The 15,917-nt window shown below is 44.4% G+C and overlaps 1 protein-coding gene across 1 annotated transcript in view; it reads right to left on the reverse strand.

Moving 5' to 3' along the window:
* Cad87A (cadherin 87A) overlaps positions 1-15,917 on the reverse strand; it is a 92,386-nt gene that overhangs the window by 50,809 nt on the left and 25,660 nt on the right. Inside the window, exons 9-20 of the mRNA XM_075697449.1 lie at positions 10,842-10,955; positions 10,391-10,469; positions 9,323-9,435; positions 7,455-7,652; positions 4,807-4,962; positions 4,082-4,246; positions 3,923-3,996; positions 2,346-2,613; positions 1,446-1,591; positions 468-540; positions 327-399; positions 48-226 (exon numbers count right to left, since the gene is read on the reverse strand). Of these exons, the coding sequence (XP_075553564.1) occupies positions 48-226; positions 327-399; positions 468-540; positions 1,446-1,591; positions 2,346-2,613; positions 3,923-3,996; positions 4,082-4,246; positions 4,807-4,962; positions 7,455-7,652; positions 9,323-9,435; positions 10,391-10,469; positions 10,842-10,955 (1,638 nt within the window). The remainder of the gene's footprint in view (positions 1-47; positions 227-326; positions 400-467; positions 541-1,445; positions 1,592-2,345; positions 2,614-3,922; positions 3,997-4,081; positions 4,247-4,806; positions 4,963-7,454; positions 7,653-9,322; positions 9,436-10,390; positions 10,470-10,841; positions 10,956-15,917) is intronic.

Genomic DNA, 15,917 nt, shown 5'->3' on the forward strand with positions numbered 1-15,917 from the left:
TGTTTTCGTTTGCAGACTTTTAGTTAAAGTTAATATGTTTTCGTTACCTCCATAACGTAGCTGCTTCGCCTGTCATAGTCTAAGCGACTTGTCGCTGACAATGAGACGACTCCAGTGTTGGCATCTATGGTGAAGTCATCGAAGGCTCCCTTGAGGATGCGGTAAGTTACGTGGGCGTTCGCCCCCGTGTCGGCGTCTGTCGCAGACACCTGTTCCACCAGGGTACCTGTGGAGACGATGAGGCAAGAATCTATGGTCAGAGGCTGTCGCGACGCGCTGCGCGTAATGGGCGTTGTAAAGCAATAGTGCTACCAGCATCTATGTACCTGGCGGAGAAGCCTCCGGAACTGAAGCAATATAGTGCTCTTTCTGAAAGACGGGAATGTTGTTGTTGGCATCCTGAAAAAGCGTAAGATAATAACATGTTAAAATGGACTTCTCCGTTGCGAACAACAAAACGGACGTACCCTGACGGTAATCTTTACTATAGCAGTGTCAATACCCGAACCACCGTCTGAAGCTTGTACGGTCAGTGTAATCCTGCGAGGAAATAGAGGCACGTACATTTTGATTTCCGGTTCCTAATTTATGGAGGCGCTACGAAAAGGTAATTTTGTGTTTACCTCGCTCTTGAGAGGGTAGATGTAGAAAAATTACGGCAGATCTAGTGCACTAGTTGGAGGAGGAGGATGAGGACGATGCATTCTACGGACGTATCCAGCCTTGCGAAGGCATGTCTGCAATTGCTCCGCCCGGAACTTGTTGGAGTCAACGTTAAGCGAAGCTTGAAACGTTCATTGAAACGTTTTAATGAAATGCTATGCAAAGATACAGATTAGGCATGCACTTTTATTTTTTTTTCCAAGTACGCACAAGGAACTATGCACGGTCCCTTCCCATCGCACATACTTTCTGTAATTTGGATTCGTGGTAACACGCATGCAACTGTTCCGTGTTCTGCAGCATAGCGAATACGTGCCTTCCCGGCGGGACAGCCAGACGCGGATGCCGTCACAACGGGACCCACGTGGTCCACGCGACCATAGATTACAGAAGTTACACTGTCTTCAGGATCAGTTCAATTCTAATTACGCTATCTCCGGGATGGGCCCATTGACTCTGCGAGAAACCGACCGAGCAGACGCGCCAAACTCCACAGAGAAAGAGAAAGACAACTTCGCTTTAGCAAAAAAATTGCGCGATTTAAGGCGCATCTTTGCTGCAGCAAGAATAATTAGAGGTGCCATTTTGTTTCATTGCGTAATTCTGCAGAAAACAACCGGTAATACGAAAACTGTGGAGGTAGAACAAATGGCTATATTAGCCGATTCGTTAAACCGGGGATGTCCTGCGTTGAGTTATTCGGTAAGACATTGTCAAAAAAGTCCGGAAAATCCCGTAGCAAAAGTTTCACTTTAACAATACGTGCGATGACATTCACTTACACGTCAGACTTGAGGAGAGAAACATCCAGCCCTTGACGACTGGTGACTGCAATGTCACCCGTCTGCGGGTTGATGGTAAACAGATTGTAGCTGTTCCCGGACACAATGCTGTACTTCACGAACGACGTCACATCAGGGTCTCGGGCCTAGAAAGGTGAACGGCGCATTTGTTTGGCAGGTATTGCGCAAAATTCACCGCTAGAACTATTTGCACCTTTGACAAAAAATGCAGAATTTCAGCGAACGTTTCTGTTTTCTTGCTCACCGAGTCCGAAGTTTGGAATAGGGCACACAAGGCCGACAAACCACACTGATGTGCGATAATGTGGGCTTTCATCAGAATATAGAGGCTTTCAGTGGTATGATTGGACACGCTACGCAATAGATACTTATAAAAAAATTCCAACAGAACCCATCTACGGCGATTGTCTAAGATATGCGAGAGCATTCGCACGAACACACACACGCACGCACGCACGCACATCATCCGTTGTGCCTAAGACAGCTATCAAGGGATTGTACGTGCTGAAGTATAATACGTACAATTCCAAACCCCTTGTCAACGTTTAGCGTGGAGTCGAGGATAGTTACTCGCTTACCGTGATATTTATAGGCTCGGGTTCAATTTTTCGCAGGGAACTAAATTTTCTTAAATTATTTTTTACGTGGTCATCGTTTTGAGGCTAGACAGATACCCAGCCAGCCACTAAAAAAGTGGGTGGGGTAGGCAAAGTACGCTCTCGCATTAAAATGGATTCCGTGACAGTTGAAATACTGAAATGTATGCAGTATGTTTCTGCAGGCTCGCAAGGACGTGTTGCATAAGCGACGTCCTCGTTATATTGGACACGTATTGGCAGGTTTAGGGATAAGTGAGGCAAGAAGCGGGGCACAGCGCACCTGGACCCTGAGCGGTGGGTCGAAGCGCAAGTCTCCCTCGTCGATGAGCGCCGTGTACAGGTGCTGCTCGAAGGCCGGCGGGTTGTCGTTGGCGTCCGTGAGCCGCACCGTGAGTGGCACCACGGCGCTCTGTCCCCGGCCCCGGTCGTCCGTCGCTTGGTACGAGAGGAAGTACGAGGGCCGCGACTCGAAGTCCAGGCAGTTACCACGTCCGGGTGTCTCGCACGGCGCCACCGTCACCACGCCCGAGCTGGGGTCCACGTGGAATCTGTTACGAGGCGAAGCATCGGTGATCAGACACGCTCTGCGCGGTTCGATGGACCTGATAATCGTCGACTGGCCGCGATGTTTTCTTTATGAAGCCGTTATACTAGTTTGCTGCACTTTCTGTGCCTTTATTAAAATCATGAAAAAAAAAGAAACTCCCGTGTCATGTCTATCCTTATAAATCGGGACATTTTTATAGATTTGTTTGTTTCCTACGTTGCCGCATACTTTTTAAACAGCCCAAAAATTCTGGGAAACTACTTACCGTGGACTTTTTGTAGTAATATTCTTCATAAAGTTTATGCATTTGTGACGTTGAGAAATGAAGGTATCCGTACATGCAGATTTGAGCACAATTTGCCATATGTTTTTTAACTCGTGCTGTAAATTGGTGTCAGGACAACAAAGGATCGAATGTTTAAATGTTTAAAAAGCGTTTTCGTTTTCAGCGCGATAGATTCACTTATATTCACATTCTACGAAGAGTACACGCAATCTCCATTTGTTAAGTGATGTGAAAGCGAGGGTTGAGTAAATAAATGCAGTACTACGTACCGTGATAAAGACACAGTCGAAGGTAAAAAATCAGGTTGCGAGCTTAGGAATTATAGCAAATAAGGCAAAGACTGATTATTTGCGTATTTCTGAACAGTGTGAGTTTATGATGAAAAGTGATGAAAAAAGGGAACGACAGTTAAAACGTGTCACAAATCAATACAGAAACAGCCTTCTGCGATATTTCAGTAGCAGGACCATACTCGCTCATGTGTTCAAGTGATTAGGTTATTACTTCTAGTGCGACAGCAGTTACAAGCCCTGCACTGCGTTTGCTGTGACAGTCCGTGCTCCCTTTCCATTACGCCGACGGCCGTTGTCGCCATCATCAAGTGCTCGTCGTCAGGCCGCTTCTTCATTCCCAGCTCCACCCTGGCCACAGGGAGCAGTAAAACAATATTTTGCCCACTACCACAAACTGGAATTTGAACTTATGCCCCTTGGAAATGTGCAATTGAGAGCGGTAACCACAGCGCTGTCTCGCAGCTTCGGCGCTTGGTAATTTGTGCGGGGTTCTGCGCCCTATACATAGCCTCTATAAGTGTGGCGGTGTTCGCGCATGTTTTTCGGAAGCAATACTGTAGCGGACGAAGACCACATTGCGTGCATTGAGAAGAAGTGTTCTTGAGATGATGGCGGTCATCTGTGATAGCCTGCTGCTGTCGCAGCAAATGAGTTCAAAGCCGCGGAGGAAGCGCTGAAGTTTGAAGATTTTTTTGCTTCTAGATTTTGGAATTGTACCTGGCGGTACTTACTTGTCTGCACCGTTTCCGAGAAGTGAGTACATTAGACCAGACTCTCCATGTGGGCTCGTGTCTCTGTCGGTAGCCTAGAAAAAAAAAGGCATTGTGCATTCATCGCTTGAACAGTTCATAAGAGGAAAGGTCACCCGCTAAGTAATCCAAACTACGTACCACTATGGTCGTTACCACGCTACCAGGTGACGCGTCTTCGATGATCGAAGCCGTGTAGCTATCTTCTTCAAACACGGGAGCATTGTCATTGATATCGAGCACATTCACCGTAACGGTAGCCGTGCTGGACAACTTTGGATTTGTGAACGCTTCTTCCGCCACCACCTGTCGAGGAGAGAGCAGGCATTAAACTAAAACAATGCAAGAAGGAGTTAGTAGCAGTTCATTGCAGGAGCGACACGGCAGGATGCGAAATCTGATAACAAAATCAAAAGGAATGGCTCTTGCTTATATCTGTTTCTTCACTGAACGTACATGTGTATTACGCTGTTCTCACAATATACTACAATTCAGTAAAAACAGGCCGTTATGCAGTGTACGAGGCGCTTTGAGGTGCAATTAATTTCAAATAATTCATAATATCTGAATGAAGGCAACGGCAGTAGACGTTAAAATACTTGTCCGGCAATAGAAGATATTCTTTCAGCGAGAAATGATAAAATATGGTCAATCTCGCGTTGTTCAAGAAGAGTAGGCGGCGAGAAAAAAAATCAAACATCATGTGGTGTGCTGTTAACATATGCATGTGTACCACTCTTCGCCTAAACAGGGTATCATATATCGAAACGATGTCAACGAACAGCGCGATCCAGAATGACAAGAGGAAGGTGGTAACGTTGCTATGACGCTTTTAGCTGTTGATGTTTACTTATCTCCGTGCTTACCAGCAAGATAAACTTTCGTTGGTTTGGATTCTCGTAGTCCAGGGGTCCTTTCACAATCCGGATGCTTACAGACGTTGAACCGGTGGCGATGGTGGGCTCCACGGCAAACATTCCAGAAGAATCCATGAGGTTGATATTGAAAACAGAGTTGGAACCCTATGATAAAGAAACAAAGGTTTGCAATGTAATACTTAAGCAACAAAAGCAGATGCCCTTTGGCCGTGCTTTACAAACCCACCGAAAGACGAAATTTCTAATTGTCGATTATTCAAGTATAGCGAACATAGGTAGGGGAGTAGAGGTGACAAGGCACACCTTTAAGATGGTGAAAAATTCAATCGTGTAACGAAATTTTAGTGAAACCTAAGCAACAGAAAATGTTAAATCATCTTTTAGAGCTGCTAATATCAATAACGTACGGTCACTATATCTTCGATAGTATGCATTTGATAGATGCTTTACTTAACCAGCGGACAGCTTTTTGCAGCTATGAAAGTGAAGCCATGGGCATGGAAACGCTGCACATTCATCTCCGCCGAGTGAACAGTTCTGGCGGGTGTGGTGCTGCTTTTGATTTCTCTGTCCTTGAGTAGCTTATTTACTTTCACCAGGGCAATCACATGAAGGCCATCACAAGTAAACCATTGCACACCATTTTCTCAGCCTTTTTTCGGCAGCCGTTTGTTTCCGAAATCGGCAATAAGCGTCCGACGCAATTTGAGCGGCGGGTAGCAAACGACATACGGTCGCCAGAAAACGCGGAGGCCATTATTATTTTGAGATGCGTAAAATGTACGACAATCCCGCATCTATACCAATGCCACATCTCAAGAGTGCAAACTAAAAAATAAGATGTCCATACCGTCTATTCCGTGTCATTTTAAATTACATGCTATAGTAAATAAAACAGTTATGCGCTAAAGCATTTTTTTTTCACTTTGAAAGACGCTAACAGAATTACGGGAGTATTTCCAGCAACAGTGTCATACCGACGCTTTGGTGCAATGGTACCCCTTCGCAATTTCAAGAAACAATCACGGTAGCTGCTCTCTAAATGAGAGATGAAAGTTAGTATTTCTGCTTTACTTCTCCCGCTACGAATTCATTAAATGAGTTTATGTTATGACTGTTTGTCTAACGCGGGAAAGGGGAAAAGGGAGAAGATTAAGTAACAATATTGTTGCCAATCCTGGAACTAACATGTAGGATTTCAGAACAGACACGAGATGTTTTAACTCTGAGCTGTTCTCACTGAGTGGAAAGCCACGCTTTCAACTCGACGTCGGAGTTGCTTGAGCGGCAAGAACGCGAAGCTGTTAGCAACTTTGATGTTACGTGGCTTCAGCAAACAGCGAGGGTGTTCGTTGTTGCGGTGTCGAATCACAGCAGCCATTTATGAGTTCTAAGTAGCCTCTTCGGGATGCCATGCTCATCTATAGCTTATATTGAGTTCCATATTCGAGATACGGACACTGCATTAGTTTCGACCTGGGTGTCGGGCCACCGTTGGTGATTAAGAGGATCACAATGCTATTGAATGAAGCTATGGCAGCAAGATAGCTTAACAGACTTTTACAACCAGTGTTCCGCATAGCTTTAATAAAATAACGAGACTGTAAATTAAAATGAGAGCTAACAGAATAACAGAAAAAAATTGGTGTAACTGCGAAATGACGTGAACAGGATGGAATAATTATACGGAGCAAACAAAAATACAACGAAACGAAGTAACAAGTGTTCGCATAGGTAAACTTAATGCAGAAGTCAGTAGTTAATAATTTTCTTTGAATATCTTGGACAGGAAACGTTCGCTGAATTAACGCCCTTTGCCCGGAGAAACAATTCCTTGTGCACATAGTATTCAAAAAAAAAAAAGATCAGAAGTTTCTCTATACTTTATGTGACACTTCAGAGCACTCGGCTTTTCATAGCAGATGTGATCAATATCCTGTGGCAGTAATACAGACACCTTTAACGCAAATGGGGAAGGGGGATGCCACACCCATTTTACTTTATTTTTCTTTTTTGCGCTTATGAGAGAGTGCGTGAGGAGGCGTGTAGCCATGAATTATCCGTATCTGCTTCTGAATTTTCGCTGGCGATACGCGGCGCCAGCCTCTTTTTACACATTTATGAACTCGCGGGATTTGTTTGCTCACAGACTGCGTTTGTCAAAAACGACAGCTGTTGTGCATGCGCCAACGTTCAAATGTTTATGAGGACAACGCTCAAAACCATCAATGCTGTCACTAAAATTTGAAAAGCAGTGTTCCAGAGACACAGAAAAGGTGCAGTTCCTGTTGCCGTCCAAACAATATTGCACGCTTGCTTGGCGAGTTCAATGGCCTAATAGGATCTACTCCGCCTCCTCGCCTGTAAGGTAAAGTGAGGCGAATTTGCTTACTTTATGTAACGTCAGCACTTTTTTTTCTTGCTTCCCCTACCAGTGAATGCTTTGTTGTGCACTCTTGCGCACTGCCTTGCTGAAGAGACCACCTACAGACAATTTAAATTGTCATAAAGTACCGATCGCCAGCGACACCTGCTTGCGGGTTTGCTAAAGCTAAACGAATGGCTCTTCATCTGTATATCCCAGCGGACATAGGCGCGCATAGAAAGACGTCCGCCACTCAGCAGCGTGTTCTCACAGTGTCCGTGTCCTGGACGAACATGTCAAGGTTCGGCAGTGGGCTCCCGGGAGGTATGTTCTCGTTCACACTGACGCTGTAGCTCGGCCGGCTGAACGTGGGCGCCTCGTCATTCACGTCCTTCACCGTGATGGCCAACGCGGTGGTCGTCGACGCTCCCGGTTCGTCCAGCGGCCGGTCGCCTTCCAGCTCCGAAGCCTGCGCGTCGTCGGAAGGTATGCCACGCATTCACTGGGGTGTAGCGAGGTAACGTTGTATGTGGATCATGCCAAAGTTCTAACTTTCAAAGTTCTGGTACATTTTTTTTTCGCATTTTTTTTTCGCATAGTGTTTAGCAAAATGCGAACTGTGTAATGCACAGCACACATATTGTTGTGCTACGGTAGAATGCAGCAAACGCGTCATGTCTGTGATAATGCGAGTTAAATCATCGAAATAGAAAAGGAAATGTCTACATAAATGCGAGCCGTAGCGCGTCTAAGTCACTTATTCACCTTTGTCTAACCACAAACAACAAACCCGTATTTTTGTATAAGCACAGCCTCCTATAATGACAGCCTAATAATGTAACGACAAATACATCGTTATGCAACCAGAGAGTTTGTATAGATGCGCCAGCCTGTTACGTTCGCTATAGCGTCCATAACGCCACGGCGGAGGCCATCTTTCAGCATCGGCGCCCTTCTGTTTCGGAGTGCGGAGGCACAAAAAGCAGCTACATTGCGGTTGTGCGGGCTGACTTTGTACGGCATTCTTAGGCTGTCATCGAGTATAGATTATAAAGACATTAAACATGATTGTTAAGATTACCTGTATTAGTAAATTGCACTTGTGCGATAGCAAAACGGCCGCTCCTTCCGTGAGAGAGAATGCCAGGAAGAACGCAAAAAAAAAAAATTATAGATGTGATGGCGTTGTTCTGAGGTTTCAGCACCAACTCGTCGTAACATCAAACGATTTGACAGCGTCTACTTGAGTTTAGTTAATGGTTTATCAATAAAGAATGACTACGTACATTGCATTCTAAAAGAATCCAAACTTCAGACTAGCATGTTTTGAGAATGCGTCCTGCGGCAAAACTGCCCAAGCGAGAGAGAGTCAGTGACGTCACATTGAACTAACGGCTCTGAGGTTCCAGCACGGAAAAATTAAAGGAGGTCTGGCTTTCGTTATCTCCACTATAGTGGGCAATCCTTTTCCGTGAAGTAAATAGAAAATTCCGAAAGAATACCAGTGTGGAGTGATTTAGCGTTCCGCGTTAGCGTCCCTTGAAGCTGCTTGGTCGTGCGTTGCCTAAGGCGTTCCAGATGCGCGCTCGTCTCATTGCACGCCGCAGTGACCCCTGACCTGCGGTATTTACCACACGCATCGCAGCTGCAGTCGTAAGCGCGCGTTCACACTTATGGCAAAAGTGGGAAAAATTGGCTCTCCGCAGCGAGCATTGCGGGTGGGAAACCAGGCGGAGACAGCGACCGCGCGAAAAAAAAAACGATTTTCCACTTTCGCGCGACGACCACTCAGGACGCGGAGAGAAACTGCGCTCGGCGTGTGCGCATAGTTGCGAAAGGTGTCTGCCCGGTCGTCTGCTCCTACGGTTGGCTCCTACGGCCTGGGGCATGAAATGAGTCTTCTTTACAAATGCTTTACCACGCATGTGTACAGTACATAACGATGATGCCTACGCAGGTCTGGGTTAGAATTACGAGTGGATGAGGCACCGACATTCGATACACAATTTTCTTTATCCCTGGATGCTGCATCGCGAAAAGCGTTACAATAATAATGTTACAAAAGAAAACTGAATAGGTATATGCAGGTTTTCACTTCTGCCATTACAGTTATTTCAATGTTGCAAACGAATCACTCACTTTGACTTTGACAGTGACCACGCCGTTTGAGGAGCTCAATTTCTCCTTGTCCAGCAAGTTTGCAGTTGTTATAACTCCCGTATTTCTGTTTATTGCAAAGAAGTTTTCCGGGTCTGAAAACAAATAACCAGATACATTTCTACTCAACGTATTGGTGTGAAAAAAACAACAACTACAACTTATTCCGTGTCAATGTATGTGAGAAATGAGAAATATTGGATATGGAGAGAGGTAGAGAGAACTAAGGAAGGACAGAAAGGTCAGCCGGTACAGTTTGTTGCCTTGCAGTGGGCAAGGAGATAAAACGACAGAGTAGAAGAAAATGGGAAAAGGAGAGTTGGCAGATGTGGTGGTGGTGGTGTTACACGCGGTTTAAAGGCTGACAGATGAGGCCAGTAATTGCTGCGCCTGTAGCGCCGCTTTCTATACATGCAGTTTGAAACCACATGTCTGAAAGTCCACTGTTCCTGGGAAATGCAAGAAGGTGTAGTTCCTCTCGGAGAGCACTAGCGCTATCCCGTGTTTTGTACTTTGTGCTCGCCTAACTTGCACTACGACGCCTTCCTCGGCATCAGCGAACTTTTCCAGCAACAGGCTCTTTGACTTAGCTGATAGATGCATGTATTAGCTGGCCATGGGTGACGGAAAATACCCATGAGGTGAGGGCATTGACATGACTATAGTATGTGCAGTGGACCGAGAAGTTTGTTCGCCAGAGCGAACAGCCCCCGTGAGCGCTGCGTATGAGTATGTAACAGCTCGGAAGCCAATGAGGCGGAAGCCTTTTTGGCGGGAGCAGTGCGCTGCTAAGTGTTTGCTCCGCCTATCGGGGGGCCCATTCGTGAGAGAAAAGCTTGCATCTATATAAGCACGCACTGCCAGATAGGCAGGCCGCTGTGTTACCCGCGCCCTTCGCTTCGATAAAGCTTGCATGTAGTAAGGTATATATGACTACAGTGAATCGTGAATCAGCGCTAGCTGACTGACGATTCACTGTACGCAGAACAGCCTTGGCAGTGCCAATGCTTTTTTGGCTGTTTATAACTGAAATGAAGTATTCGTGCTTACTTGAAACGAGAGAGTAGCGAATGTTCCTGGGAACTCCTCGGTCGCCGTCAATTGCTTTGGCTGTCATCACGTAAGTTCCCTGGAAAATAATGAGATAAAGAACGAAAACCTGTCAGTGCTCCCTGAAGAAGCCTGGCGAAACGGCACTAGCATAGAGAAAAATCCCTGCTTCATTGCACCCCCCCCCCCCCTTCCCACCCTCCCTCTCGCTCTTTGAGAGCGCTGCCTGTCTTCCTTTTTCCCGAAATCCATGCAAATAACCACATATTCGTTATTCTGAAGAAACATAAGAATTACGTTACGCCTGTTCGTTTTTAAATCTAAGATTTTAATTCAGCAAACCTGTCTCAGATGCTCGGTTATTTCGTCATTCACACACGTGCTCAATCTCTGCTTCTATTTCTGTGTAGTCAGAAATCGTTCTCGTATAGCAAATTTTTTTTTTACTTACTACAGGGACGTCTTCACTGACGATGGCGGAAAAAGATCCGAGAAACACTGGTGGTCGATTTTGAACATCTGTCACTTTCACAATAGCCGTTGTAGTGGTATTGAAAGAACCATCCTGAAAAGAAAGGACAATACGAAATCATGGTCTGTCTCGATGGCGGGACTAAGTTTAAACATTAAATCCTTTGGGGATAGACCGAGCAAGAAGACCAAGGGGATCCGAGGGCGTCGATTTTTGTTAGTTAATCATATAAATGAAAGAGACAACAAAATCTGTAAGAGCGTAAGGGAAATTATTTCTTATATTTAATTTCAATGTAGGAATAATCAAGGAAAGGGAAACTACTGTTGACGAAGAGAAAACTTTCTGCAGGGTGGGAGCCAAACCCACATCTATGCGTGTGATGCTTTACCAATTAGACTACCGCGGATACAATCCCCCCGTCCTCTTTCTTGCGTATTTGTGTGCGTATACGAGGTTAGCCCTGTCATTGTTAGCTAGCGCCACCCACGACCATGGTTTGGCAACGCATGTGGAACATTCCTTTAACCGCAGGCGCCACGCCACGTATACTGAGTGAGTTTATAGGAGCAGGCAATTGACCAATAAGACAACACACAGTGACTGCGTTGACTGCCGCCTCCTAATCACTGCGCAGTTTTGTAGACGGAATTGCAAATGAAGGGCTCTCGTAGCACTTCGTATTGTTCAATAATCGACGACCTCACTGTGCTCACTGTATCAACTGTCAATCGCCGTCTTTTTTACGGCCACTTTCAAGATGCACCGATGTTTGATTCATTTCATGTATTTAGTCTTCGGCATAATTTTCATATCATATCGATCATGTCATATTCTTTTTCAGTATTGGAGCAGCACTTTCTTGTTTGAAGACGTTCTAACAAACTGCGATTTCTAGTCTGCTCATCAAAACTTCCTGCTTACGATATTCGAGTGACATGGAATCAATCCGGATACCATGTACAAGGTCAAAGCCGATGCGTTTGCCCAGGCTCTGAACACCATACAGAAGCTTGAAAATGACCCTGTATTTTAACAGCGTTAACAAGCAGTGCTGAAAAGCAGACTGCTGCTTATAATGAAATTACTAAACACTAGAGTGGCAACATTAGAAAATTCTATAGCATCACCGGTCACTGTGGAAACTAGGAGTGATGCTGTCAGCGTCGTGTGAAAACAAATGACGGCCATTACATCCAAATGTAACGAGACGGAAAACAGATTGCTGCGTTCGAATCTCGTTTTTTTTTCGGCCTAGTGATGATCGCAAGGAGGATTGGGCAGCGTCCGAACAGAACAGAGTCAAAATTTGCTTAGGAAAGCTGGGCGTTACATTAATAGGTCAACAATTTGAGCGCGTGCACCGACTTGGTAGATTTGTTGCCGGAAAACGAAGGCCTGTCATCGCCAAGCTAACTTTCTTCAAAGATAAAGATCGCATTTTGTCTTGTGGACCGAGGCTCAAGGGGACAGCTTTCTCAGTCCAAAAAAAATTTTCGCAGGCAACTCGGCAGGTCAGCAAGAAGCTAATTGTATTCGCGAAAACACGGAATAAATCGTCAAAGCTTTCGGTTGACAAACTAAATATCGACTCTGTAACATACGTCTATAATGGCATCGCTAAGGCTGTCATCGAGTTAAACAGATAGCTACGTCAGTGCACGTGTGCGTATTCTCATGTAACAGTAAATTCAGTTCGTAACGTTCCTTCTTTGTCAGTGTCATTTGCTAACACACGTAGCCTGATGTCAAAGCGCGATCTCACTTCAAGTTATCTCGATGATGCTGACTCCGATGTTATCGCTTTCACCGAGACTTGGCTATATCCCGCAGTATCTGACAATGAAATTATTGCCTTAACAAGTATCTACAATACATATATGTGTGATCGCATTTGCAAAGAGGGAGGTGGTGTCTTGTTAGGTCTTACGTCATTCCTCGTGAATACTAATTCTGACACTGAAGTTGTCTGGGTTTCCTGCACGGTATTTTCTATCAGGATACTGATCGGCGGCTGTTACGGCAGACCAAATTCAAACAGCAATATTATATATTGTTTACGCATTAGCATAGGCAAGGCATCTGAGCTCTTGCCGGCTGACATTACCTATTTCTTTGGTGACTTAACTTTCCATTAATTGACTGGGACAAATTTTCATTGCCATGCAACATGTCGACTGAATTTGATAATTTGACCCTTGACTACAGCCTCTCCTAAACTGTATCGCAGCCAACCCGTGGTTCTAACATACTAGACTTTATATTACAAACAATCCTGAAACAGTAGTTCACATAAGACATTTAGACGGTTTTAGTGATCATAATTTGCTTCAACTCACCTTAAATATATCTTCTGTTTATAATATGTCGCTAAAACTAATTTGCGATTATAATAAAGGAAATTACATTGTCATTACCATTGAACTAAAAATGTTTTGCGAGCATGAGACGCCACCGTCATTTTACGACCGATCAGTTAAAGAAAATTGGTTAATGTCCAAGGAAAAGATGTCCTCGTTAATTGACATATACATTCCTCGCATTAAAATCAGTAATAATATATCGAATCCTCGGTTCACTAAAACTCCTAAGCGCGTGAAGAATAAAAAAAGAAAAAAGAAACCCGGCTCTACAAGTGCGCCAGGCGCTTAAGAACGCCTTCATCGTGGATTGAATACAAAGCCTACCGTCGCCCTTCTCTAAGTACTTCTCTAACCCCCTTCCAGCAATTAATTAAAAACAATCCAACAAAGTTTTGGAAAACAATAAGCCCTAGTAAAGAGAGTAACCGCATTCTATTACACGGTGATTACTCAATAGCTCTTTCTGAGAGTGAGTGCTCAACGGTTTTCAATTCCTTTTTCACATCCGTGTTCACAAGTGAGGATAACTTAAATGCACGCTTCGTACCTGATTTCGACTACAATTACAATGCACCGACAAACATTACGGTCGAGGGCATCGCTTCGCTAACAAACAACCTTAAATTGTCGTCTTCGTGTGGCATTGATGGAATAAATTCTAATATATTAAAAACTACCAATTCTGTTTCAAGCGTCATCCTGGTTCATATATTCAGGCAGTCCTAAATGTCCGGTATGCTTCCCTCCGACTGGAAGATAGCACAAGTTGTACGGTTTACAAAAATGGAAGTAAGAACTCGAGTGAAAATTACAGGCCCATCTCGCATACCTGCATTTGCTCCAAATGCTCGAACATGTCATTGCTTGGCATATTTATAACCATCTCGAATCTTAGTTTCTTTTTCCGCAATCAACACGGTTTCAGAAAAGGCTTTTCGTGCGAGACACAGTTACTCGAATTTACAACAGATATTCACCTTAATACGAATCACTGCTTACAGACCGACTGCTTATTCCTTGACTTTTCCTAAGCGTTTGATCCTGTTGCACATTGCCACCTCATGTCGAAATTATATGCGTTAAAATTAGACACCCGTACATTGTCATGGCTGAGTAACTTTCTGCCTAATCGAGAGCAATTTACCTCTGTTAATGACTCCAATTCCCCCAAATCTAACGCTGCTTATGGTGTGCCACAAGGAAGCGTCCTTGGCCTCTGTTGTTTCTAATCTATATAAATGACCTGCCTAACAACACGTCGTCTTGCATACGAATATTTGCCGATGATTGCATAACCTGCCGTCCAATAACCAACAGTGACGATCATATAGCGCTCCAACGAGACCTAGAGATAGTGAGCCAGTAGTATACTGCATGGCTCATGACACTAACTCTGTCAAAGTGTAAAACAATGTCTTTCAGCCGCAAATCTGTTTATTCGCAGTTTATCTACCACACTAACAACAGTATTATGTGTCCGACTGCACAATATAAGTATCTTGGCGTGCGCCTTGCACCTAACCTATCATGGTTCGAGCACATTACGTGTGTTTCTGCCATTCAAATCCTTATTGTTCTTGCGCCGGAACTTGCGCAGTGTTCCATGTGCCTTGAGTAAACCGGCCTATACTTAACGTTTGTGCGACCCCAGCTTGAGTACGCGTCTCACATTTCGTCTCCACACCAGCAATACCTAACTGAAGCGTTGAAAATTATTCAGAACAGGGCAAGTCGTTTCATTACTCCTAATCACAGCGCCCAGTCTAGCATAACACAAATAAGAGCCAAAGTATTGTTGTAGTCGTTGAGTACTCACGGTGATATATTGCATTGCTGTCATTACTGCAATGAATTTATTCACTCTGACGGATTATCCTTACCATGCTTGACACACCACGTCTTCACATTGCGCAGATTGCACAATAAGTTCAGCTGTGCCCGCTTGTATGGCCCGACGCAAGAATTTAACTTTTCACCGCTGCCTCGCGCTATTTGCCTTTGGAACAGCCTTCCGGATAGTATTGCTTCGCTCGGAAGTCATGATACCTTTTGCAGTAATTTGGTCAAACATTCTACTCCACACTGTGTGTAGGGTTGAGTTAGTACACGGGTACTTATCAATCCCATTACGTTTACATTTGAAATGCATTGTCACGCGTTATGCCATGCGTTTTATTTTTATTTTTAACATTACGCAGTGTATAACGTCTCAACGCAAAGTAGCTTGCTGCTTTTATGTAATAATTACTGCTGTTCTTGCTGTTTTCATCCAGTGTTGATCTGTTCATTCCGCTTTTCGTTTTTTTACACCTTTCCGTAAATATACAAATTTCTTTGTTTTGTGCCAATATTTGAATTCTTTTATGCATCGAGATCTTTTTACCTATTGCATTTTGTAATAAATTCTGCCATATACCCCCCTCACCCTATGCCTCTTCATAGGCCTGTGAGGTCTTTCTGAATAAAAATAAAGTATATATATATATATATATATGTATACACTCATGGCCACAGCTTTGAGAAATTCTGTTTGATATTCGACTTGCATTCAGTGCACTTGCTGACTGTTGCACAGGTTTCACTATCAGCTCTTCGATCCCCGCCTCTTCACGTCTGCCCGTATACGAACGCTTACCCGACGCAGTCGCCGTCTCCTTTCGTCACTCCTAACAGTAAGCCTGACTGCAGTTTC

Source organism: Dermacentor variabilis, chromosome 1 (assembly GCF_050947875.1).
Source record: "Dermacentor variabilis isolate Ectoservices chromosome 1, ASM5094787v1, whole genome shotgun sequence".
In the NCBI taxonomy this organism is placed as follows: domain Eukaryota; kingdom Metazoa; phylum Arthropoda; class Arachnida; order Ixodida; family Ixodidae; genus Dermacentor; species Dermacentor variabilis.